This window comes from Equus asinus, chromosome 21, assembly GCF_041296235.1.
Source record: "Equus asinus isolate D_3611 breed Donkey chromosome 21, EquAss-T2T_v2, whole genome shotgun sequence".
In the NCBI taxonomy this organism is placed as follows: Eukaryota; Metazoa; Chordata; class Mammalia; order Perissodactyla; family Equidae; genus Equus; species Equus asinus.
The window spans coordinates 84,833,432-84,852,698 of record NC_091810.1 but is presented as its reverse complement, the minus strand read 5'-3'; the positions used below and the strand labels follow the sequence as shown (position 1 = coordinate 84,852,698).

The 19,267-nt window shown below is 37.7% G+C and overlaps 1 protein-coding gene across 8 annotated transcripts in view; it reads left to right on the top strand.

Moving 5' to 3' along the window:
- The window catches only part of CEP70 (centrosomal protein 70), a 59,058-nt gene extending 41,116 nt beyond the window's left edge, over positions 1-17,942 (top strand). For all 8 annotated transcript variants that reach the window (XM_014851993.3, XM_070493402.1, XM_070493400.1 and 5 more), the window contains 7 exons: positions 799-904; positions 8,462-8,629; positions 12,371-12,517; positions 12,695-12,863; positions 13,049-13,163; positions 14,465-14,544; positions 17,203-17,942. In XM_014851993.3, coding sequence (XP_014707479.2) covers positions 799-904; positions 8,462-8,629; positions 12,371-12,517; positions 12,695-12,863; positions 13,049-13,163; positions 14,465-14,544; positions 17,203-17,264 — 847 coding nt within the window. In that variant the 3' untranslated portion in view covers positions 17,265-17,942. The remainder of the gene's footprint in view (positions 1-798; positions 905-8,461; positions 8,630-12,370; positions 12,518-12,694; positions 12,864-13,048; positions 13,164-14,464; positions 14,545-17,202) is intronic.
- The last annotated feature ends 1,325 nt before the right edge of the window (positions 17,943-19,267 follow it).

Sequence of the window (19,267 nt, the reverse complement as noted above, 5' to 3'; positions counted from 1 at the left end):
GTTCTTTCTTACTCTGTTTTTTGCAAGTGTTGGGGAGTAGTTATATTACGGCACAAAATTGGAGTTCTCTTGCCTGATGTGCATAAAGAGCCAATTATTACAGCATCAGCTTTTGAGAAAAGAAAAAAGCTTTATTGTGAGGTCGACCTGCAAGGAGAAAATCTGCTCTCAAATCTGTCTACCTGATGTGGGGCTTGGGGCAAAATTTATGGGATGAGGGGCAGGGCATTCTGAAGTGTGGAGATAGATGATTGGAGATGAGGAGAACTGAGGTAATTGATGATCTGTGCCAGCATAGTCAAGCTTCCTGGCTCTTCATAGGACACGTGTTCACAAAATAGTGGTATTAGTGTGATTTGAGGGAGGAGTTTTTGGCCTCTTGACATCGAAAGGGTCACTTATCGGGTATTTGCACAGGCCCAGTTGATAGGTTGGGGGTCTCAACTGGCCTGAACTGCACAAGGGGCCGACTCTCAGTTCCTAAACTGAGAGGATGGGGTCAGTTGAACTGGTCTTACTGGGCCCGTGGTTACAGTTACAGCTTTCTTCTTCAGTCTGATCCTCTTTTTCAGGGATTCCTTCTGCTTTGTGGTTATTGAGAGGACCTTCCTGTTTTCCAGTGATGATATGGCTTAAAATTTTTAAAAAATTTTATGTATGGGTATATGTGCATACACACACACATGTGTGTGTGTGTGTAAGCTGTTGGGAGGGTAGCTGGATCATTGGCTCAGTTTTTCATCTTGATCTAGTGTCTAGAAAAGCATTTTGTATTATCTTGACTTTTTTCCCCTTTAGATTACAGGATATTATTGGCCAAAGAAAGGCTGAGGACACTGAGAAAAAAGATGAGCCCAGCAAGGATAATCTGCAGCAGGCCCTAATTGACCAGAGATACTTTCAGGTATTAAACAATTGGCAAAGAGACTGGTACTGTAGTGAACCTTGGTTTTAATTGCAGTGTGATGGATTATCAGTGGGTAAGGAATACTTGTGTCCTGTATTTGTGTGTGCTTATCCTGTGTTGTCTTGCCATGACATACCTACTTAGCTAAAAACATTGCAGGTAGCTTGACTTAGAATTTGTCTTAACCCTTAAAAGAGACTTGGCCTAGTTCAAAGCAGGTAAGCTTTTAAAAAGATTTTATAATCCTTTTCCCTACTCTCCCCCTTTAAGCCATTGCCCTTTTTATTGTTTTTGTTGTTGCTGTTGTTGGTATTATTATTATATAAGTAAATGTGTTTTCTTTAAGGTCCTTGTATGGTTTTGTTTTTTATTTAGCTACTTAGTCCATCTGAAATTTAATTTCCTGTGTGGTGTGATTTAGAGACCTAACCTTACTGGTTTTGTAGACCATCGATGGAATAGATGAGCAATTAAGCCTGGTAGTTTACTGACTGAACTAGGCCTGCACTCATATTTTATCGGTCCCATGCAGAGTTTTTTAAACTTTGAATTAATTACTAATATTTTTTAATTAAATTTTTTAAGTCCCTCTTTCTAGCTTCTCTTAAAAAGCCGAAGAATCTGGCAGCAAATTCCTGCACAGTCATTATCAGAGGAGAATTATGCCTTCCCTTGTCACATTCGGCCATGTGCTTTTCACTTAGCCCCAGTCCTCACCGTGCTTGCTTCACTCACTTATGCTCTTACCTGGCTTCTATAGTCATTTGAGTTGGCAGTTTCCAATAGACCATTCTTTCTCTACTTTACTATATTTTCTTATATGTATAGTTTTGTTTCTAGACTCTCTTTCATTTTTATACTATTTCCATATTCTTTTAATTTCTATAGTTTTATAGTAGGTTTTGATAGCTTTTAGGATAAGTATCTTGTTGTTTTTTAGAATTTTTCCTTGGCTATATTATTAGCATATTTATTCTTCTGAATGAACAGTTTGTCAAATTGAAAAATAGATCCCATTAAGAGGAGGTGAAATTGGATTAACTTTTTGAATTAGTATTTGGAAAAATGACACCTTTACAGTTTTAAACTGTCTTGCTCAGAAATATGTCTCTAATTTTATTTGAGTCTTCCTTTACAGCCTTTAATAAAATTTTATATGTTTTAAAATTTACCTCTTGCATATTTCTAGTTAGGTTTATTTCCTAGGTATTTTATAACTTTTATTGCTATTGTGAAGGGGATCTTTTTTTTTTATTGAGTTATTGATAGGTTACAATCTTGTGAAATTTCAGTTGTACATTAATGTTTGTTAGTTGTGTTGTAGGTGCACCACTTCACCCTTTGTGCCCACCCCCCACCCCACCTTTCCCCTCGTATCCACTAAACTGTTCTCTTAGTCCACATTTTTAAATTCCTTATATGAGTGGAGTCATGCACAGATTATCCTTCTCTAGCTGGCTTCTCTCACTTAACATAATTCCCTCAAGGTCCATCCATGTTATTGCAAATGGAATGATTTTGTTCTGTTTTGCAGCTGAGTAGTATTCCATTGTATATATGTACCACATCTTCTTTATCCATTCATCTGTTGCTGGACACTTAGGTTGCTTCCACGTCTTGGCTATTGTAAATAATGCTGCAATGAACATTGGGGTACATAGGACTTTTGGGATTGCTGACTTCAAGCTCTTTGGATAAATACCCAGTAGTGGGATGGCTGGATCGTATGGTAGTTCTATTTTTAATTTTTTGAGGAATCTCCATACTGTTTTCCATAGTGGCTGCACCAGTTTGCATTCCTACCAGCAGTGTATGAGGGTTCCTTTTTCTCCACAACCTCTCTAACATTTGTTACTATTAGTTTTAGATATTTTTGTCATTCTAATGGGTGTAAGGTGATATCTTAGTGTAGTTTTGATTTGCATTTCCCTGATGATCAGCGATGATGAGCATCTTTTCATGTGCCTATTGGCCATCCGTATATCTTCTTTGGAGAAATGTCTGTTCATGTCTCCAGCCCATGTTTTGATCGGGTCGTTTGATTTTTTGTTGTTGAGTTGTGAGAGTTCTTTATATATTATGGATATTAAGCCTTTGTCAGATATATGACTTGCAAATATTTTTTCCCAGTTAGTGGGTTGTTTTCTTGTTTCAATCCTGTTTTCATTTGCCTTGAAGAAGCTCTTTAGTCTGATGAAGTCCCATTCGTTTATTCTTTCTATTGTTTCCCTTCTCTGAGAAGACATGGTGTCCAAAAAGATCCTTTTAATACTGATGTCAAAGAATGTACTGCCTACGTTTTCTTCTAGAAGCCTTATGGTTTCAGGTCTCACCTTTAGGTCTTTGATCCATTTTGAGTTTATTTTGGTGAATGGTGAAAAAGAATGGTCAATTTTCATTCTTTTACATGTGGCTTTCCAGTTTTCCCAGCACCTTTTGTTGAAAAGACTTTCTTTTCTCCATTGTATGCCCTCAGCTCCTTTGTCGAAGATAAGCTGTCCATAGATGTGTGGTTTTATTTCTGGGCTTTCAATTCTGTTCCATTGATCTGTGCACCTGTTTTTGTACCAGTACCATGCTGTTTTGATTACTGTAGCTTTGTAGTATGTTTTGAAGTCAGGGATTGTGATGCCTCCCGTTTTGTTCTTTTTTCTCAGGATTGCTTTAGAAATTCGGGGTCTTTTGTTGCCCCATATGAATTTTAGGATTCTTTGTTTGAAGGGGATCTTTTTTTCCGTTACATTTTCTAATTGATTATTCCTGGTTCTTCATATATCTCTGTGTTAATTACATGCCCAGGCACCTTTCTGAAAACTGTTGTGTTTTAGATAATTCTCTTGTACCCAGTATATAACTGAATGGCTTTTACTTCATTTTGTTTCTTAGATTCAATTTGAGAGGCTTTGTCCTTTAACAGGGGAATTAAACCATTCATGGACATTGACACCAATTCATATATCTGCTTTTGTTCCTGACGTCTTACTTTCTGTTTGCTATTTACATGGTTTCTTATTCCATTCTTTTCTTGACATTTGCTAGGTTGAGATTTCTTTGTCTTTTTTTTCTCTTAAAGTAGTTAGGACATTCATTTTCTTAATTCTTTTCTATTCATCTAGTGATTACCCTTAAAAATATATTTTTTATCCATATCAAACTCTTTCTGAGTAAGATAAGACCTATGTTGTAAATTTTCTTTCTCTAATTCCCATCTCTCTGGGAATTGTTTGTCATTTTTCCATTTCCTCACTAATACATCTTTGCTGCCAGTCATCAGAGTGTGAATAAGCCGTAAGAAAGAATATGCTCTGCTGTCAGTAATTCGGGGGAGGAGATTTAATGAATTTTTTCTGTTAAAATGATGTGTTTAAATATAAGAGAAGTGAAATGGTGAAATACACTCTCTTGAACTAAAAACAAAAAGCTCCTCAATAAACATCTAAAGTAATATTACCAGGAGACCTGTGAGTTGTAGCTTAAAGTGTGAATAGGGACAAAGATTCAAGATCAAAATGGCATCTTGTCACAACCAGAAGGACCCACAACTAAAATATACGACTATGTATGGGGGGGATTTGGGGAGAAAAAGCAGGAAAAAAAAAACGGTATCTTGTCTTTATACTTGTGTAACTGTTTATTAAATAGGCTGGGCTTGATGGTGGTAAATAAGCAAATGGCTTTTTACTCTTCTTCCTTTAAACTTGTTGTTTTCAGTCTTTCTTCCCTCTTCTTGGATGATATATAAGGTAGAACTCATTGCTTTTGGCAGAGGGGTTATAGTCACATATTATACATATTAAGATATTTAAAATTCAGTGCAGGCATTGATGATATTAGGGAATTATTGTTAATTTTTGTATGTATAATAATGATAGTGTGATTTTGTAGGAAAATATGCCTACTTTTTTTTTTTGTTTTTTTACTTTTCCTCCCCAAAACCCTCCAGAACATAGTTGTATATTTTAGTTGTGGGTCCTTCTAGCTGTGGCATGTGGGATGCCTCCTCTCCATGGCCTGATGAGCGGTGCCATGTCTGCACCCAGGATCCAAACCGGTGAAACCCTGGGCCACCGAAGCAGAGCATGCGAACTTAACCACTCGGCCGTGGGGCCGGCCGCACCTATTTTTTTTTTAAGCTGGGAAAGATTCGCCCTGAGCTAACATCTGTTGCCAATCTTCCTCTTTTTTTTTTCCCTCCCCAAAGCCCCAGTGCAGAGCTGTATATTCTGGTTGTAAGTCCTTCTAGTTCTTCTATGTGAGACATTGCCTCAGCATGGCAGCACAGACGAGTGCTGTGGTTCTGTGACTGGGAACTGAACCCAAGCTGCTGAAGTGGTGAGAGCACTGAACTTTAACCACTAGACCGTCAGGGCTGACTCAAAGTATGCCTACTTTTAAGAGATGCATGCTTAAGTATTTGAGGGTGAAGTGTTATCAGGTCTGCATTTTCTTTAAATGGTTCAGCTAAAAAGATAGATAGCTGGAGTGAGCAAATTTGGCAAAATGTTGACAATTGTTGACTCTAGATAGTGATTATATGGGTATTTGTGATGGTTCATTTTATATATTAAATTGACTGGGCCATGGATGCCCAGATATTTTGTCAAACATTATTCTGGGTGTGTCTGTGAGGGTGTTTCTGTATGAAATTAACGTTTGAGTTGGAAGACTGGGGAAAGCAGATTGCACTCCCTGATGTGAGTGGGCTCATCCAATCAGTTGAAGGCCTCAATAGAACAATCAGATCTTGGGACTTGTCAGGCCTGAGCCAGTTCCTTGTAGTAAATAAATACACACACATATCCTATTGGTTCTGTTTCTTTGGAGAACCCTGACTAATACAGTGTTTCTTATTTATATTCTTTTTATTTTTTTGTATGTTTCAAAATTTTCTTGATGAAAAATTGGGAGAAAAAGTCATTCAAATCTCAGTCAAGGGGCTGGTGGAGTGGTTGGGTTCACATGCTCTGCTTCGGCGGCCCAGGGTTTCACTGGTTTAGATCCTGGGCGCGAACATGGCGCTGCTCGTCAGGCCATGCTGAGGTGGCTTCTCACGTGCCACAACTAGAAGGACCCACAATTAAAAAGTACACAACTATGTGCCGGGGGGCTTTGGGAGAAAAAGGAAAAATAAAATCTTAAAAAAAAAAAAACTCAATCAAAACTTCAAGCTCATTTAGTTCAAAGCTTCTACTTTATGCCTAGTTTATTTCATGCCTGACCTATGCTTCTTCAAACAAGCAGTGTGGCGAGCGGCTGTGGTCCATTTCTCTATTGCCATTGCTCCACCTTCTCTCCTAGTCCTCTGCTGTATCTGGCTTCTCCAAGTTTGGCAGTGAGGGTGCATGTTGGGTGAGAATAGAAAGCAAGAGAGTAGAATCTTTCTTGACTGGTGCTGGTGCAGTCTAGCACTGGTGCCGTGTTGTGGCTGATGACCAAATACTGCCTGTTTTTCTCTTCAGGGAATGCTTGTGTATACGTGTGTGTGTGTGTGCACTTATTTCCTCCCCACCAACTAGGGACTTTGGCAATGTACCGTTAATTCTACGGGCAGTGCACTTTCCAGCTGACCTCTTATGAATCCCTTTCCTCCTCCTGTTCAAGTGATATTCCCCCTGAGTCTTCCAGCTATAGGTAGTGTTCTTTCATGAAAGCAAAGCTTGACTCTCTTCTAAAGTGTCTGCTTGGCCACAGGGTGTATTCTTGGCCTACCACAGTGTAAAAGGGCAGGCTTCTCTTGTTGCTGCCTCCTCTCCTTGCTCTCTTCCATCTTTATCTTTATATGTATATCAGTTCATTTTTGCTGTGTAACGGACTCTCCTAAAACTTAGTTACTTAAAATAACAACACTTTAATATCATTGTGCTTGGCCAGCTGGGCGGTTCTCTTGATTTTGGTTGGGTTCCCTCATGCATCTGCTGTCAGATACAAGTCAGCTAAGTGGCTCTGCTTCTGTGAGTTGGGTGGGTATTGGCTCAGGGTAATAGGGATGACTGGGGCATGTGTCTTTTATCATCCACCATCTAGCCTGGGCTTGCCAACACAGCAACAGAGTTCAAAGAGAGAGAGAGCAGAAATAATCAAGACCCTTCGAGTCTTGGAGCCCAAGCTGGCACAGCATTACTTCCTTTTCTGTGGGCCAGCGCAAGCCCCAGGATCAGCCCAGATTCAAGGAGTAGAAAATAGACTCCATTTCTTTTTCTTCTTTTTTTTTTTGAGGAAGATTAGCCCTGAGCTACTAGCTGCTGCCAATTCTCCTCTTTTTGCTGAGGAAGACTGGCCCTGAGCTAACATCCGTGCCCATCTTCCTCTACTTTATATGTGGGACACCTGCAACAGCATGGCTTGCCAAGCAGTGCCATGTCCGCACCCGGCATCCGAACCGGCAAATCCTGGGCCACTGAAGTGGAACGTGCAAACTTAACCACTGTGCCACCAGGCCGGCCCCTAGACTCCGTCTTGATGAGAGAATCCTGCAGTGTCATACTGCAAAGGGGAGAGGATATAAGGAAGAAAAATAATGATGATAATTTTTGCAAACAATCTACTACAAAATATGGATGCATACTGCTGGACATACATGTAATCCGCCTTGGTTCTCCACCTCCATCATGGAGTGGGATTGTCCTGTAAGCTTCTGAAGCTTGGCCAGTATCAGCTCCCTGATCTCTTTCAGGAGTTCTGCTGCCCTTCTTAGATTTGGTGTGAGGCAGAGGGAGAGGGGGAACTATGTGTCTGCTCTCAGTAATTTAATGGAGAAGAGTTAATTGTTTTTTCCATTTTCAAAGAGGAGTTTAAACATAACAAGTGAAATACTGAAATGTACTCTCATATACTTAAATAACAATAATAAGACTGCTTGTAAGTAAGCATCATAAGTCAAATTCTCAGGAGACCTGTAGTTTTCTGTAGCTTTCTATGGGAAGAAAAGAAAAACAACACAGCATTTTTCACTCACTAGGTCTGTATATTCCTTTAAAAGACATTCGTCCTGGTGAATCCTGTCCAATGACTCTCTAACATTTTCTTAGATAGGCTGGTCACTATCCAAGATCACTTTGATCACCTCTTAGCGAGACCTACGTGCTGTTTCCAGGTTTTCGATTTAGAAGGTGTTGAACTTATTTATTGTCCTTACTTTGAACTTCAAGTGAAGCTATGAAACAACAGGAAATACCCCTTTTAACATCCTACTTCGCTTAAATATGAAGAGATAGAAAGTGGGAAATGTGGGACTCTAGCTAAGGATGTCTGGATGGTTACTCTTCCCTATGTGGATTATAATAGATCATTCATAACTACTTTCAAATCTAAATGGTTTAAAAATGCATTTTAGTTTTCCTGTGAAGTCTGTGATCCTCATTAGGACTGATGTGTTTAATCATGTTGATGAAGCTGTTGTCCTTCAAAGCATTACCTGTCAATCTTGTTAAAGATCTTAATGTCTAAAATTAACTCTAAAAAATGTTACTTTGAATGTAAAGCACTCCTTTAACATATATCACTTTGACAGAGCAATGATAAACATTTCAACTAAAAACATTGTCTTTTTTAAAGGTGCTGAGTAGCATCAATTCAATTATTCACAATCCAAGAGCTCCAGTAATAATTTATAAACAGAGCAGAGGAGCCCAACATTTCAATAAAGAGCTTGTTCAAGATTGTGGATTTGAGCATCTTGTTCCTATAATAGAAATGTGGGCAGATCAACTGACTTCCCTCAAGGTAAAGGGTTGAATATTGTTTACATGCTTTGAAAATACATTGGAGTCTATGGCTTTATTAATAGAACTAGGCTTAATTTTTTTGTTTGTTTAACTGTAAAGCTGAAAAGGCCTAGTTTATCTATAACTTGAATCTTGGTACTTATGTATCTGTTTTGAGTACTACGTATTCGCTGTTGTCATTACCATAAGCTTTGCCTCCTATAAAGTTCTACCAAAGAAGACATGTTTTAGGCCCGTTGCCTTGTTGAAAATCTATAGTGGATCCACTTTGCACTTCTAGGCCCTTCCCTGTTCTACCTTCGTTTTCTCTTTTTGGTATCCTCATGCTACAGATTTTCCTGGCCCTTATTCCTCTACAGATGTAATGTCTTATTCTTATTCCATTTTAACTGGAGGTGTTTTTTCTCTTTTTATATTTTAAATTATTTTTCTTCTCTCAAAACTTAGCTTATCTCCATGTCTCTCTATTCTCTAGAGCAGGTTGTAGTCAGATAGCAGCCAGTACCACTCTTACCTATCCTGTCTATCCATGGAAGATTAAAATCTCTCCACTTTATAGAGTTATTGTGTATTCTTTATTACATAACTTCAGATTTTGTTCAGTTTTTGTTGAGTAGTTCACTGAGAGGTAAATTGCTAAAGTCAGTATTTAATTTCTATTCCCCTTAAACTTTAGATTTTTCAATAACCTATACATAGAGATGTAGCAGCACCTCTGTTCATGCAGGTGTGATTCAACAGTAGTGTTTGTCAGGAGAAGACTCAGTGCATGAAGTGTAGATGATGCAGAATATGTGTGTAAGAATGGGTAGGCTCCGTGAGTTTTGTCTTTTTTGTTTTCTGATGTGTCCCAATGAACCTCCTGATACTTGATGAGTGCTCAATATTTGTCAAAAGAATGAAGCAGAATACACATTTCAAGACAACTAAATGGAGATGATGCTGAATTAAAAGAAAATTTTAATGAAAACATACTTGTAACTGATGAAGCAGTCTTCACGTTCAGCCTAATTTATCCTTCCTTTTTTATATAGGGCTCAGATAGAGCTACAAAATAAAAAACACTTTAATTAAGTGACAGTATTGGATTAATATACCTGTTTTATAGGTCTGAGTTCCTCCAGTTTATATCTCAGAAGAGGGTAAAATGATTAGTGGTAGGTTATGTAAATCATGGCATTTTCCCAGTCATTGCTTGTCTGGGGGTTGGAAGAAATCGTGCTAACTCCTTTTCTCCTTCTCAGGGAAATGGGCTAGAAAATGCCCCAGCCTTCCCAAGAGAAGGGAAAGGACTAGCAGAGAAAGCTGACAAAGGGAAGAATCAAATAAATGGATAGTTATTATTTACTATATTCAGTGCATTGAGGGTGGTATCAGAAAAGGTGAACACGAGATTTAGACTAATTGGATGGTCAAAACATACTAAAATATGAAATAAAGTTTAACCATTCAGGATATCACTAGAAGAAATGAATGCCATAAAAGCAGCCCATGATGAAATACTAAGTGAATGATGCAGATAACTCCAGATTCTGGAGGAGGGAGAGCCTTCAAGAAAAGCTTCACAGAGGTGATGAATTCTTGCTACTTGCAGTTTTCCCGCTAGGAGACAAGGAGAGTTAGCTTTATAATTAGAATATTCTGAGGACCCCCAGGAGGAATTTACTTGTTCTACTACTCAAGGAACTCATGGATTTTAGGCAGTGCTTCAGATATTTTTCTTATGCTGCAGAGTCAGGATCCAAATTGAGAAACGACATGAGGTTATTTGAGGCCTCCTTATATGAAAAGTTTTCTCTGCCATAGCAGCCTCTAAGTTTGGGACAACCATCTTCCCAGATTAGTTGTTCTCTCAGGTTAGATTTTGCTTAAAAGAGAAGAATGGGAAAAGCATGGAGCTGGCTGTCAGCCTCCTTCCTTCTGTCTTTCTCACCCGTCTGTCCGGGAAAGGTGAGCTACAGACACAGAGGCTCTCGCAACCCAGTACACTCTTGTATGCCGAGTCTTTGCCATCCCCCACTGCTCCAGAGGCCAGCCATACGCAATCAGACAGGACCTTGGTTGTATTTCTGCATCCCTGCTACTGAGTAATGTGGAGAACCTAGGAGGCCTTCTTTTAGATTTCTCAGGGTTTGCTTAGATAGACTGTGCTATAAGTAGACCAGAACATCTGTTTTTCTTAACCTTGTAATACTTTTATTCTCAAGCAAAAATTTATATTTGGTGCGTTTTTCACCATAGACCATTTCTTTATAATCACACTTTGTTGATGGAGCGTTGGTTAATGAAGATATCATTATGCTGTGACTTCCTGACTTTTTTTTTCCAATTCTGGTGGCACTTATTACTTAAAACATTCATTTGACACGGAATGTATTGCCTTGAATTGCTAAAATAGGTAATTGCCTTCTTACCAAATGATTACCAAATGAAAGGTTAAAGATATGAGTATGTGAGGTCTGGGCATTAATTAGAGAGTGTTAAATAAGCAAAGGACTAAAATAAGAAGTTGGAAAAAGAATTTCCTGTACCTCTTTCTGTATTTTGGAGTTGTGCTGTCTAATGCAGTAACCACTAGCCACATGTAGCTTTTGATCACTTGAAATGTGGCTAGTCCTAACTAAGATGTGCCGTGAGTATAAAATACACGCCAGATTTAGAAGACTTAATATAGAAAAAAAATAATTAAAATATTGATTATGTGTTGAAATGAAAATATTTTTGATATATTGGGTTAAGTAAAATATATTATTAAAGTTAATGTCTCTTGTTTCTTTTTACCTTTCTAAGTGTGGCTACAAGACAATTTAGAATTACTGTGACTCACGTACGTTTCTTTGGGACAGCATTGTTCTGAAGGGCCAAGCACTGCACCATGCACATAGCAGATGCTCAGTAGATATTTATCGGTTGGCCAGTCTTAGTATTCTAAACTTCCAGTAGCCTTGCCTCTTGTGCAGTTTTAAAATACGTTAGGACCACATGTCTAGGCCAGGAAACTAAGTAGACTGTCATGAAGATTAGGTAGAATTAATTTAGTCATCCTTTCAAATTAAGAATTGCCTGGAGATACATGCTATAACATGGATCAATCTTGAAAACATTATCATAAGTGAAAGAAGCCAGTCACAAAAGGCCACTATTGTATGATTCCATTTTATGTGAAACGCTGAGAATAGGCAAATTTCATAGAAACAGAAAGTAGATTAGTAGTTATTCAGGAACTGAGGGCAGGGGAGAATGGGGAATGACTGCAAGTGGGTATGGGGGTTTTTTGGGAGGTGATGAAAATGTCCTGAAATTAGCTAATGGTGATGGTTGCACATCTCTAAATGTATTAGAACCACTGAATTGTACACACAAAGAGGGTGAATTTTATGGTATATGAATTACATCTCAATAAATCTGTTATGAAAAAATTAATGGCCAGAATACAAAGAACAAACTTATTTTTCTCCATCTATAATTCAAAATAATTACTTAAATAAATACTAATAATATAATTACTTAAAACATCCAGATATGGGATAAACAATATATAATGTTTTTTGTAAGGCCTATATTTACCTGGAGAAAACGAATTTAACACACTTTTTCTAAACTGGAAGTTGTTTTTAAAAAATACTGATGATGATTAATATATATATTAAACCTGCCTGGATAATTATATTTTATCAGCATTATTATGGAAAATATTTTTTAAAATCAATAATACCATGTCATTTCTTTTGTTATAAAGGATTTATATAAGTCCTTGAAAATACTATCTGCAGAACTAGTGCCTTGGCATAATTTAAAGAAGCAGGATGAAAATGAAGGTATCAGAGTTGAAGATCTGTTGTTTATAGTAGATACCATGTTGGAAGAAGTTGAAAATAAGGAAAAGGTAATACTTATGCAAATATTCACATTTTAATGTAATCTTATCTTAAAAACTGGTAATGGTATGGATATTGACATTTATTCTACTAGGATTCTTTGTCTTTTTAAAGTTTTTATTAAAGATTTGGGGTTATTTTAAGATGTGAACTATCTTTTTTTTTTCTCCCTCTCTTTTGGACAGGACAGCAATATGCCAGACTTTCAAACTTTGCAAGCTATTGTTTCTCACTTCCAAAAATTATTTGATGTGCCTTCTTTAAATGGAGTCTATCCCCGAATGCATGAAGTTTATACTAGGCTTGGAGAAATGAACAATGCTGTGAGAAACCTCCAAGAACTCTTAGAATTAGGTGATGACCCTTTGTTCTTTTTGGCCCCCATTTAAGAATTATTCCTGATAAATCAATAAAATATAGGTAAAACAGTTTAAAGCAAAAAAAAAAAAAAAAAATGAGGATAACTGAAGCAGTGTTTGATTTAATGATTTTGAAAATTCTCTTTTGAAATACCCTATCCTTTTATTTCTCCTTTGCAGATAGTTCATCCTCATTGTGTGTGCTGGTGAGCACAGTTGGAAAATTGTGTAGGCTGATTAATGAGGATGTGAGTGAACAGGTTACGCAGGTATTGGGACCTGAAGACCTCCAGAGGTATTTATTTTAAAAAGTTTTCGAAGTATCATTCAGAATGCATGGAGTGGTAAAATTAAAGACTTTCGAAACTTTATAAGTTATTTACCTTTCCTGTTTGGAATAGCGTCTTTTAAATAACTAGACAATTGAAAATGATCTCCCACCTTAGGAATGGAGAGAAGACCAACTATTTCAAGATAAAAGTAGATTGTAGAGCCTGTAAGTTTCCATAGGGTAGGTCAAGACTCCAGCGTTATTGCTGTAAGCCTCTTCCCAGGGAAAATTATATCTGGAGAAATTCAAACCTGGTTAGCAACTTCATGTGAGTTCAGAATGTATAAACAAGTGCTATCTTTAGTACACTACCGTAGACCACTGAATAGTCCCTCACAGTATATTTATTATTTGATTAGAAGATAAATGGTAAGGATTTTGTAAAAAGCTAGGCATCTCTAACATAAAACCTAATGTTTTTTTAAAATACTGAAACATTTTAGCTTTGCTTAAATGGACTCTTCCTCCCCTGCACCCCTCTCCAAATGTTACACTGCAACATTTGGGAAGGGGAACACGTAGTATCCCGCCTGTCCCATATGTTCTGCAGGTTTTCCAAGAAGAGCCCTTACCTAATCTGACATTTGAGTTTTCTGATACTTGATTTTTTTTTTTTTAAAGATTTTATTTTTTCCTTTTTCTCCCCAAAGCCCCCCGGTACCTAGTTGTATCTTCTTCGTTGTGGGTCCTTCTAGTTGTGGCATGTGGGACGCTGCCTCAGCGTGGTTTGATGAGCAGTGCCCTGTCCGCGCCCAGGATTCGAACCAACGAAACACTGGGCCACCTGCAGCGGAGCGTGCGAACTTAACCACTCGGCCACGGGGCCAGCCCCTACTTGATGTTTTTAAAAGGAGCATGTATCTCATATTGGTCTTTCCCCCCTTCCTACAGTTTTCCTGACTGCTGATACTTGTTCTTAATGTTTAATAGAATACTAGATATTCAAGCCAATTATTTTTAGAGAATGTTATAAAATCATGGTCTCTTAAGAATCCTAGAGCTAAATGGAAAGTTTCCCAGATTAGGAATATTATATAAATTAACTTTGGAACAGATGTTTACACTAATAATAAGAGATTTTTCTTTTAGAAAAATGATATTAATTGAACAAAGTGCTCAAAAAGGAAGGATTGTAGTAAATGATCATTAAATTTATATTTAAATCAGCAGGAAATTTCTTTCCATTTTGAAAATGTTCTGTTTTCAATCAGAGGCAAGAACTTTAAGTTGGAAATTCAGTGTAAACTGTGCATTTTTTTTTAAAGCATTATCAACAAATTGGAAGAACATGAGGAATTTTTCCCAGCATTTCAGGCCTTTACTAATGACCTTCTTGAAATCTTAGGTAAGACCTCTGTTGGTGGTGGTTAAATTTCCAGTCTTAAGAAGTGAGCAGGTTTGAGAGAAGAGTGTTCTTTGTCACTGGCTTGGTGTTTTTCCCTAGAGTGTTTGTAAAAAGTGTCTGGAAACCACTAACGGTTCTGGAAGTGCACTCCCACCTCACAGTTGGAGCTGGTTGGGATTAGTCTACAGGAGAGAGACACGTCCTTTAAGGAGCTGGGGCTGCCTCGTTTTGGGACCTTAAAATGAGAAATGGCAGTACTCTGGCTATGCCCAGTTTTAACCTTGACTTTGTCATTCCCAATTGAGAAACCTTGGTAGAATTTATGATCTTGGAAGATACTTTTTTCATCCCTTTTTTTTTTTTTTGAAGATAGTTCCTACTGGATGTTTTTAAAAAATATACAAATTAAATTTCCTTTTGAGGTGATAGGAAGTAATGTAAAGTAAACATCTGTAGAAAGGAAGAGAGGTTTATAAATCTGTAGAAGGGAAGAGCTGCATTTATGCTCTTGGTCAGACTGAGGGCTTTGTTAGTATAATCTCTCTTAAAAGGAAAAAATGTAATTTGCTTAGGAATCATAGGCAAGATAGACACCAAAGCCTCCTATTTTAAGTGCGATTGTATATGGCTATAAAAATAATTTGTCTTATTATTAAGAACTCTTTCTAAAGTTTAAAGTGATTTATTCACTAATGAATTTTTTTTTCTAAATAGCTCATTTGAAAAAAAGTTTTTTTAAAGAATGGCTTCTTGACATAGAGTAAATTAGAGGAGGAAATGAGGTATAGTAGAAGATAAAGGAATGAGTAAATTAAAATTTGGAAAGAATTTGGATAAATGAAAACAGTATCTGACTGGAGTACTTAGGTGAGTGAATATAAAGGAAGTTTCGTGGCCAGTTTTCTGTAGTCTGTGAAAGCAAATGAGGCAGTGAGTGAGCGTGCTTCAGAGATGCTGGTATGTTTGAAAAGGTCATAGGAAGGGAAAATGTAATCTGAAGGTTAAACTCAAGATGAGACATGAAATTATAGAAATGTGTTGCCTCATATCTCCAAGAGCCTTGTTTCATAGAATAATATGATTTTAGTTGCTTTGGGGTAGCAATTAACTTAAACAGTGAGGTTCTCATCATTAATAAACATTTTAATAGTTGTGCTAGTAACACTTATTTCAGAATTCTTCTGTAGAAACCTCCTCTCAGATATTATGATACTTGGTATGGGGCTTGTGGGATCATTTGCTTCAAGAAACCAAGTCATCCTGCAGATGAACTCCATATTTTGGTCACAGTTGAAATTCTGGAGTTAAATATTATATTTAACATTGTGAAAGTTAAATCTGTTTTGGCAAGCATGAATATTTTTATTATTACTAGATGTCGTGTTAAGCATCTAGAACAACAGAGCGGTGTACCAAATACCAGATATGAAGAAGGTCTGTCTTTTTCTCATAAAGGGATGTGATTAGCTGAAAAAATTCTCCTATCAGCCAAGAGCCTTCTCTGTGAGGTTCATTTGTAAGGCAGATTTCTCATTTAGTGAGAAAACAGGTGTGATTTCAGAATGGGGGGTCAGATTATAATTTGATCTTGTACCTTACCACAATGTAAGGCGTGAACCAAATTCTCTGTTGTAGATTTGCTATATTTTTTTCCTTTCCTATATCTTGATGCTGTATTTATAAGTGGATCCAGACAAGTATTCTGACTGAAGTCAGGAGCTTAAACATCATGAGTCATGTGTTTAGGCTAAAGGAAGAACAACCAAAATCCAGCTAAATGTGGAGGGAGAGAGGTAGGATCCAAGGAGGCATGTTTTATGTAAAGGAAATGAGTTTATGAGAACAGTAAGCTAGCAGAATAATCTAGGAAAAAGTGGTGAGAATCTAGAGAACTTGCCACTGGGACTTAAGTAGGGCTGGAGTCTAGATAATGAGAGAAAGCACCGCTTCCTCAGCAGTCAGGAACCTTCAGACAGTGAATTCTAAGTTATGCTAGTTAGAAGAAGGTAGTCTTAGGAAGAGAAATCAAATTCAGACAGAACCTGGCAGAGAAGAACCTGCACTGGTTTATCTGGTAAGCTGGGCCGGGCTAAGCTCTATGAGACATTGCACCTGAGCTTTGTACTTGGAGAAGCCTCACACCTTTTATTAGGTAGATGTGTTTCATCCTAAAGGTGGACCTAAGAGGGACTCTACTCATGAGAAATCTTTCCAGGAGAATTAAGGATACAGCTGTGTTCCATGAGAAGAAATCCCAAAGTCTTCAGATGGAGACCCATGAAAGAGACAGCCTCTACCTGGGATTTCACTGTGTGGGCTCACCCAAGTAACCACAGAGACTTAAAGAGGCAATAGCATAATATCGTAAATGTGGCCAGTAGGGTCTGTTAATAGGAGCACATTGCTAATGAGATTAATATCACACTTAGAGGATGCTTGTAGGTAGGTGGTAGCTATACAGACAGATGCCCTGTGAAACATCTGTGTCTGAGTCACTGATACTCTTATCACCACTGTTGGAGAAAATTTCATGTGCCCAAAAGCACTAGTGTTGTTGCCTTTGTGTTTGAGGTTTGCCTTTGCATAGAGATTCTCATTTCGTCTGAGTCTGTCACTAGATAAAGCTACTCTTTTATTATTCTTGTTTTTCTGTTACAGAAATTGAAGACTTGGATGCCATTGTACCTGCAGTAAAGAAATTAAAAGTACTTTCATACTGAAAACAAATCAAATAATTTTTACTGTGTAAATTGCATTCTTAACGTTCTAAGTATTTTGTAGGATTGATCTTACTTTGAGACAAGGGTTATAAAAATGTATTTACTCTGAGAATTCATCCCTTTCTTAGAATTGGGTCCTTGTCCATCCATGTAATTTTTAACTTTGAGTTCTTATGTAGAAAACAGTTGCTAAGTTAAAGAAGTAAGTTAACTTTAGATCCTTTAATCATTTCGTAAGCAATTCTTGAGTGCTTAAAATTTAAGATTGTTTTAAAGTATAGTGTGTGAGTAAAAGAGAAACTCAGGGAGAGATATTGCAAGTAATAGAAAAGTTATATTTAAGTTCAGGGTTTAGTGACCTTTTTGGTTCTGGGAACAAGGAATGCCAATGGCTCTCTTACATCCAGCCAGTAGAAGGCTATTGCTTTCCTGGCAAGGAAATGGCACATTCTATTATATCCCTTATGGCACGTGCCCTTTCAAAGCAGGGGGAAAGAAAGGAAGAAGGAGAAAGTGTTTTATCATTGTTTTGGGGTAGGAAATGAATTATGAAGTAAAACAGATGAGTAAATAGATAGTAGATAGTCTCTCTTTTATAAAAAAGTGTCTTTTTTGCAATCTTGATGTAATGTACTTTTTATAAGGGCATGAGATCTTAAATAAAATTTTTGTAAAGAATTTCCAAAAGTAAGTGTCCTCAGTGACTTATTTGTATTACTCACAAATAGTAGGTCATATTCTCTTACTAGGCTGAGCATTCCTTAGGCAACTGGTTCACACTTGCTGCATTTTACGTAAGAGTACTTTTCTTGCTGCCTTCTACTTATTCTCTGTTCTTAATATTCAGTCTGATTTCCTTAAGGGACCAGTGTTGTGCCTCATATCTATAAGTACAAGCCACTTTGGGTTAGTGCCACTGCCCCTACCCTGTTTATAAGTAGCAGGCCTAGGAAGACTTCTCAGTTATTCTTGTTTGTTGTCATGTAGAACATTGTAAAGAGTTTCCAGGAAGCAGCATGGTGGAATGGAGAGAGTAAATGTCAGTAGGTAGCATCCAGATCCTTGGTGGTGTGACCTTAGGGATTAGATATAAAATAATGTCTTAAGTTTGATACCTCAACCCAAGCTTGACATAAGGGAAGCCATATTGTAGAAAAGAGACCATATTGTAACTTTGAGAGACCTCTGACTAACTAACCTGGCTGGATATGCACCCTTCAGGAGATCCACCTGCTCTGTAAATTTTATGACCCCTGCTTGTGTATGTCCCTCCCAGCTGCGATAAGACGATAGCTTCATTCCTTGGAGTTCCTTAGGAATGTGATGACACCCGAACAGAGAGTCTATGCTGACTGTCACCATCAGTGAAAACTGAAAGATCTGGTGCGGTGACTCCCAGTCTGTAACACCAGAGGGTCAACATTCCTAACCCCTGCCCCATAACCCACTGGCCCATATAACCGCTTCAAGATTCTGTGCCTCCTTCAGGTGGTGGTTTTGGACATTAGTGGGCCACCTTCCCTCTTGCTAGCAAGCTGCAATAAAATGCCCTTTCTCTGCCACCATCTTGCCTCTTGGCTTTTGTCTTGCAGCAAGCAGATCGTGCCCTTTGTGCAGTAACAGGTTCTTTCTAGATTTAAAAGTCTTTGTTTTGTTAGCCTGCAGTTACATTTCTAAACACTAGACTACACTTTGTGAAAGAACCTGTGTCTTTCACGGATGTATAGAAACAGTATTTGGATATTCATAATGTAAATACTCTGAGTTGATTAGATTACTCCAAGAAATTGCTATGAGACAGTTATAAAATGTAACAATATTTGAAAGGAAGAAATGTAATTTAAAAATAATGCCAATCTAAATTTTGTCAGCTAGTTTGAGAGTCTGTGGTTAACAGCTTGAAACAGAGGTTTTCAAACTCTTCCTCAGAGGCCTAAGAGTTCTTTGGAGGGCTACAGAGAGAGACAGTGCCACTAGAAGGAACAGCCGCAGGCCTCTCTATC